This window comes from Hipposideros armiger, unplaced genomic scaffold, assembly GCF_001890085.2.
Source record: "Hipposideros armiger isolate ML-2016 unplaced genomic scaffold, ASM189008v1 scaffold_161, whole genome shotgun sequence".
Lineage (NCBI taxonomy): Eukaryota > Metazoa > Chordata > Mammalia > Chiroptera > Hipposideridae > Hipposideros > Hipposideros armiger.
Window position 1 is genome coordinate 433,390 of NW_017731511.1, and position 7,451 is coordinate 440,840.

Consider the following 7,451-nt stretch of genomic DNA (forward strand, 5'->3'; position numbering starts at 1 on the left):
AAGTGAATGCATATGACAAAGTGAATGAACATGGGTAATGCTGGTACATGAAGGGCTATAGAGTCACCGTAGGGAGTCTTTAAATCGACATTCATAACAAGTGATGCTGTAGATTTAAAAACAGGACTGCAGTCATTTGAAGGTCCACATAGATTTTGCCAGTAGAAAGAGTTCCTCATGGAGAACAATACTGATAATCACCAACTTTGGTCATAAGTAAATACATTTGCAAATCTATATTTATATAGCTGTCAGAGCTGCCCAACTGGAGGGCTTAGATACGGATCCCTTCAGCCTTCAGAGCAGCAAGATACAGCCGAGGGCAGATGAACCAGTTGGTGCTTGGTGCAATATGCTACAGCCATTTTCTATGACTGTCATGACACAAAATGGTTTGCAACGTGCTTCTAGATGGGACTGATCTGAAGGCGCTTTTTGTTGTTTGGTGTGTTTTGTTTTGTGTTTGAAGAAGTGATTGAGATCTTCAAAAGCACTGAGGCTATACAACATGGCTATAACATGAATCAGTCTAAAATACTAGATGTCTAGTCACTGTGTTATCAGTCTACCACCAAAATGGCATGAACGAAGTGCATGTAATAGTATTATACATGTTTACAATATTATATATGCTAAATGGAAAAAAGCAGATATAAAGTTATAAATGCACTATAATTGTAAAACACAGCATAATTAATAGTAGTTGTACTAGATTAGTTTAGACTGTGATTTATAAAAATATATATCTCACTATGCCATTTCTATTAAAGTGAAAACACACAATGTTTTAATAAAAATAAGCATCATTATAAACAAAACATTAAGTGTTGTTTTCTTTCCCCCCCCAGTATGACCATAATCTGGGAATACAGCTGCGGTCACCTATATGCATATGTATATGCAACTTTTATATGAAAGATTTTTATGATCAAGTATTACAATTAACAAGCTAATTTGAAAAAATATATATATATTTTTTATATTTATATATAAAATATATAACTGCTGAGTACAGTATTCAGAAATTAAGACATCAATGATAGCATAACTTGAACCGCTCTTCTGGGTATCTACCCCCCAGAATTGAAAACACTCATAAAAATATATGTACCCATATATTCATTGCAGCATTATTCACATAGCCAACACACAGAAACAACCTACGTGTCCTTTGACCAATGATTGGATAAAGAATGTGTGATACATATATACAATGGAATACTACTCAATTATTTGAAAATGATGCAATACTGCCATTTGCAATAATATGGATGTATCTTGAGAGTATCATGTTCAGTGAAATGGGTCAGATGTAAAAAGGACAAGAACCATACAATTTCACTCATATGTGGGATATAAAACAGAAAGTGACAAACAAACAAACTCATATACACAGACAGTAGTATGGTGGTTACCAGAGGGGAAAGGGTTGGGGGGGGGAGGATGAAGAGGGTAAAGGGGGTCAAATATATGGTGAGAGAAGACGAATCTGGGTGGTGAACACACAATGCAATACACAGACAATGTATTATAAAATTGTACACCTGAAACTTATATAATGTTATTAACTAATGCTACCCCAATAAATTTCATTAAAAAATATTTCATTTAAGAAACAGTCTATATTCATACATCAGAAATACATGTAGTGAAGTAAAACATTTACTTTTTGTATTTGCTAATTCTGAGTAGCTATGTTTTTTTATAAGACAAGGTGTAAATATGGGACTAGGTCTCTCTACCCAACCAGTGATGTATTGCAATAAATAAAACTTATTCTTGGAACTAAATAGAGAACATAATCATTGAATTACACATCAGTCTCCCCACTAAACTATAACATCCTTAGTATTAGAAAATAGTTTCTACTTGGAATGCACATTCTGAAGAGGAATGACTGACTCATCATCAGTAAATTCCTAAATGTTTATTAAATGAAGGAGTACATGTTCTCAAAGGAAAATAATGTGTACCTTTCATCACATATGCTACTTTCCGCTCTAAATAAGATAAAATGATTCTTATTTGATCTGATGTCTCTTCTAATGTTTTATGATTATAACTTCATATTTAAAAAGAGAAGCCCTTAGTGGATAATTAGCAGCAATCAAGAGAAGCTTCAACATGCCATAAAGGTAGTTTCTGTCAAGAATAATTGTCTTTGCAGGAAATCTATCTGAAGAGACAGGCTGACGGCGGTAGAGACATTCTGAGAACCATTTCCCTGGGTTACTTATCTAAGCCAATCTTCATAGACCAGCCACCCAAGCAAAATGCTTGGTATGTTTTTCCTAAAAGGGACTGAGCTGTACGCTTTGCGGACTCATGCTGCCATTGAAGCCTGATTATGCTAATAGCATAATTGTTTCTCACAATTGAGTTCCTAAACATCTCAACTAAGTTGATCTTTACAATCAGTCCTATTTTTTTTTCTCTTTTTACCCAAAAAGCCACTGTCAGTGAGACAATAACAACAAACATTTCACACGGATAAATAATATCATTATTTTAGTTGGGTTTTAAGAAATACTAATCTTGCCTTGAGTGAACTTTATAAAATCAAGAAAACCTTGCATAAATAAACCTTACACAGGGGAGCCAAAGCAACACCTCAGTTCTAACTGGTACAGATTTTACAATCTATACAGAAATTTAGAGGGATTAACAGAATTATACAGGGACTTTGGAAAAATTACAGCCTTGTTCTAATCCTTGCAATGTTGGCAAACCTTATAAATTCCTGAAATACAAAGTGAAGGCATGGTGTATTTTAGGGGAAGAAATCCAATAGACAGAGACAACAATGCTCACCCAGATAAATGTTTAAACTTGTTAGTTCAACTAGAAAGCTTTCCCCCTGGGGAATAATTCACAATGTATCTTCTCTGAGTGATAGGATATCTATTTATAAAGATGCTGTCAACTTCAGGAATCTTCAGATATTCATTATTAGAAAGCTATAACATGCCAACATTTTGTAAAAGGCATAACAATCACTGCTCCAGTATGTGTATATGTTCATACATATGTGTATATTTATTTACACATATGTATACATATGTGTATATTTGGCTATTTTGAGGAATAAAGGTTACACTATTAATCTCTCTAGAATTTGGATCAATGGCTTTAGATTTTTTTCATCAAGCTATTCCCTTTTTCTAAATAATTACCAATATTAACGAATGTGGGTTATGCATTCATTTGGATTTAGCATTAACTGAATAGAAAAATTCAAACTAATTTTACTTTTTAAAATTCAAGGATAAATATATAATGGCTAATTTGTAATCATGTCAAATTTATGGTTCAAATAGCAATATTTTGAACCACTTGGATGTAGGTAGTCATTTCATTGCCCTTCTTTGTTTTTTTTTAATCATAATCAAACTTCCTTTTAATTAAATGCTACTATTTGTATAAAAATGATATTTATGGATATTCTCTGGGCTATGTTTATTTAATGATATGCTACTAAAATGTGACTAGTTTGCCGACATAAGGTTAAAGAATTCTTGCATGGATAAAATTATTTTAAAATAATAGATAAGCAATGATTTTATCTGTAAGTCAAGCCGTGTATCTAATGCATTAGGTTATATTTCCAAAGATTACTTCTCCCAACATTATCATCCTCTTTTATATCCCTTTATAATCGAGAAAGAATTTTTACACATTGCCATCAACTAAATCACAAAACTACCATTTTAAAGGTAAGATAATGAGATTGAGACAGAGATGTAACATCATGACTAATGTCACTTGGTTGGGAATGACAGAGACTGGAGCAGAAACCAAGGCTTTCGAGCCCTTGTTTCAGGGTTATATTTTTCATACTGACCAATTCTCTGCCAATGTGAAGAATTGTTGCCACACCTATCTTCTAATTGTCTGAATCTGAATTTCAGTGAATTTGTTTTCTTACTCTCTTTAGTTGAAACATGTAAAAGTGAACCCATAATTCTTGAGATGCCTATACAGTGATATTTACAAAACCAATAGCACACTGGGAAGGATATAACTAATTCACAATCACTTTCCCATCACTGAACAATTTAAAGCCTGTGACTGGCCTCAACATTGGTGAGAAAAAAGAGGAGTCATACAAAAACCTTTATTAGTGAATCTATCTAAGTAACAGGGAAATAGAACTAGATAAAAAAATACTATAGTTTAAAAATCTTTGGCTTTTTATTTTATTTTTCTAGTGCTATACCAACATTTTAATTTCAAGGTAAAATCCATATATATATATATAGTAATATTATATATATAATATTATATGTAGTATTTATATATATATATATATATATATATATATATATATATATATATAATACCAACCAACCAAATACCACCCCTAAACTATTTACTGATAATTTTTAAATTTAATTATTCAAGTATTCTGTATATCAACTTATCAAATAAAAATTATTTTTACTTAAATTACTTCATTGGGGGAAAGAGGGGAGGGTTATACAGATTACATTTTAAATAAGAAACCAAAAAAATTCTGCAGAAAAAGCTAACCTCAAATTACTTCAGATCTTTGCCAAAAAGTAAAGCTTTTTTTAAAACAAATTATTCTAGTAGAGAAATTTTGTTATACAAAACTGATAATTAGTGAGATATGTACTATCTCATAGCATTCTGACAATTTAGTGCCATCAAAGTTCAATGTACAACAATGATGTACACACAGGTAAATATTTCCAGCCCTATTATTTTTCTTACAATTTCACTACTTCATACAATTTTATACAATTTCACAACTACTGAATACAACCACCATTCATTCAGAAAGTACTTTCAGTGGGAGAAATAATGTGCTCACATTCAATTATTTACATTGGATCTTAAACTAACCATTTTCCTTGTTGAGATAATCTCCCATATAAAAGTAAGGATACTATGTAATAATTACCTTGAATAGTTTGCTTCCTTTTCTTCCCATCAGAGTTTTGGATTTTTTTAAGTCCCACAGAATATCTGATCTATTCAAAATCAATTTTTTTAACCAAGATTAAGGCCAAAAAAAATGTCACTTACTTTGCTTTAGCTTCTGCATCCTCATATGCTTTATTAGAAACATCATCCAAACCTCCAATCAAATGCTTGAAAGAGCTGTTAGAGGAAAAACACAGTGAATAGGATGAATCCTCTACGAAGTTATAATAATGACAACCTAGTCAATGATACATTGAAACAATCTAAAAGGATCTAAATAAAAATCAATCAAACTCTTAATCTAGAAATATTATTAAGAAACATATCAGGTAATGACATAAACTATGAGAGCAGGGACCTCTTCAGTCATGTTCACTTCTGTAGTTCCCACCACCTAGCTAGAACCATATCTAGCAAAAGCAGATGCTCAAAGAATTCGGTGGAAAAAGTCTTTGGCACACTAATTGATATGCATCACAAAGTTAATGAGTCGATTGTAATAGTGAAATAACAAGATCTACTAATTATGGAATGCCTACTGTATGACAGGTACTATTCTTTTAAGTCTCATGAATATATATTCATTCTAATTCTCAAACTGTAAAAGATAAGCATCATTATCTCCACCTCACAAAAAAGTAAAATAATCTTCAAAGGCAAAATAAGGCAGAAGAAAACGATTAACAGAAAATATAGGAAAATCAACTTGTTTTGGAGGAGTGAAGAAACTGACTTTAGCATCAACCAGGAAGGGTAATGTAACTGCTTAAACCCAAATTATTCAATATCCTACTATGTACCTAGAACTGTGTCCAGATCTGCTTTATATAGTGAAGTCTCAATTATTATGTATCCATAAAATATCATAGAGTCAGGACAAAAATGCACACACACAGGAATCACCTGAAAATTACTGAATGCAATCAGATACAGTAACTCTTACGCACACTTAATTTTGGCAACTACTGAAGAAGAATGAAGAAACAAATGGAAAGTCGATGTTCAAAAGTCCAAGTGTTCCCATAATAACCCCAGCCCTCACCTACATGGTTTTTATATGCCTGGCATTGTTTTATGCACTTTACATGTAGTAACAAATAGTTTAATAGTTACAGTGACCTTATGAGTTTGTGTTATCTCTATTTTATAGATGAGGATACTAAGGAATGAGAGGTTAAGAAACTATCCTTAAGTCACACAGGATAGGCATAGCCAAAGCATGTGAAGACTGATAAGGAAAGAGGTGATCATTCTCTTTCATGCTCTTAAAACCTATACTGCAGCTCCTGTCCAATCGTTATGTCATGAAGGTAACTTTCAAATCTCTAGCAATATTTGAGATGTGTGGAGAATCTGAAAGAGATGGAGGAAGCATTGACTTTGGGTAGTGGAAACACAATGCAATATATAGGTGATGCAGTATAGAATTATACACTTAAAACCTATATAATTTTAATAACCAATGTCATGCCAATAAACTTAATTAAAAATAAATAACATTTTAATTTAAACCTCTATTATCTTAATACATGCAAATGGCTTTGTGTGCTGGGAGTTTTTTGGTGTTTTTTTTTTTTTAAGATTTTTATTGGAGAATTGGGTAGGGGAACCGTGTTGGGGAATTTGGGAAGAGGAACATTGTGTTTTTCCAGGACCCATCAGCTCCAACTCAAGTTGTTGTTCTTCAATCTCAGCTGTGGAGGTCGCAAGCTCAGCTCCAAGTCCAGTCACTGCTTTCAATCTAGTTGCATAGTCCACCATCCTATGCAGGAGTTGAACTGGCAACACTGTTGCACACGGAGCCATCCAGCTGCCCATCTGCAGCTTGTGGCTGCTCAACTCAAGGACTGTGTTCAATCTTAGTTGGGGGGGAGGGGAAGCATAGCCCACTATCCAATACAGGTGTTGAACCAGCAACCTTGCTGCTAAGAGCATGTGCTCTCACCAGCTTAGCGGCAGTTCAGCTCGGGCGCAGCTCAGTGGCCCACGTGGAAATCAAATCGGAGACCTTGTTGCTCAGAGCTCACGTTCTTAACCAACTGAGCCACTTGGCTGGTCCCCTGTGCTGTGAGTTTTAAACAACAAAATATGCACACTCAGGTCCTGAAAAATAGTAGGATGTTTGCTGATTTAAATTTAAATGTTGCTTAATCACTTTCACATACACTTTTTTTTTTTAACCTATAAAGTGGAGGTTGACACTCTGCCTAGGGCTGGCTGAGCAGGGGTATGAAATAGCTATTATTTCAGGCACTTGGGTAATGATCTTATCTGGAGACAGGGTAACTAATGCTGGACTCAATAAACTAAGCATTTCTAATACAAAAAGAAAATAACTTGACAGAAGGTCAAGGAATTGAGTCCTGTCCTAATATTTTGTAGGGTGTCAGATGGTCACATGTCTTGTTAGGGAGACCGCATCATAGATTCAAAATGGGGTAGAGGCTTGATCACTGCACTGTACACCTGAAGCTGATGTTGTATAATATTGTATGTCAACTATT

General features: G+C 33.6%; 1 protein-coding gene across 1 annotated transcript in view; it reads right to left on the bottom strand.

Annotated features, from left to right (window-relative positions):
• The window catches only part of PRKG1 (protein kinase cGMP-dependent 1), a 1,201,019-nt gene that overhangs the window by 103,377 nt on the left and 1,090,191 nt on the right, over window positions 1–7,451 (bottom strand). Inside the window, exon 9 of the mRNA XM_019651487.1 lies at window positions 5,050–5,124. Coding sequence (XP_019507032.1) covers window positions 5,050–5,124 — 75 coding nt within the window. The remainder of the gene's footprint in view (window positions 1–5,049; window positions 5,125–7,451) is intronic.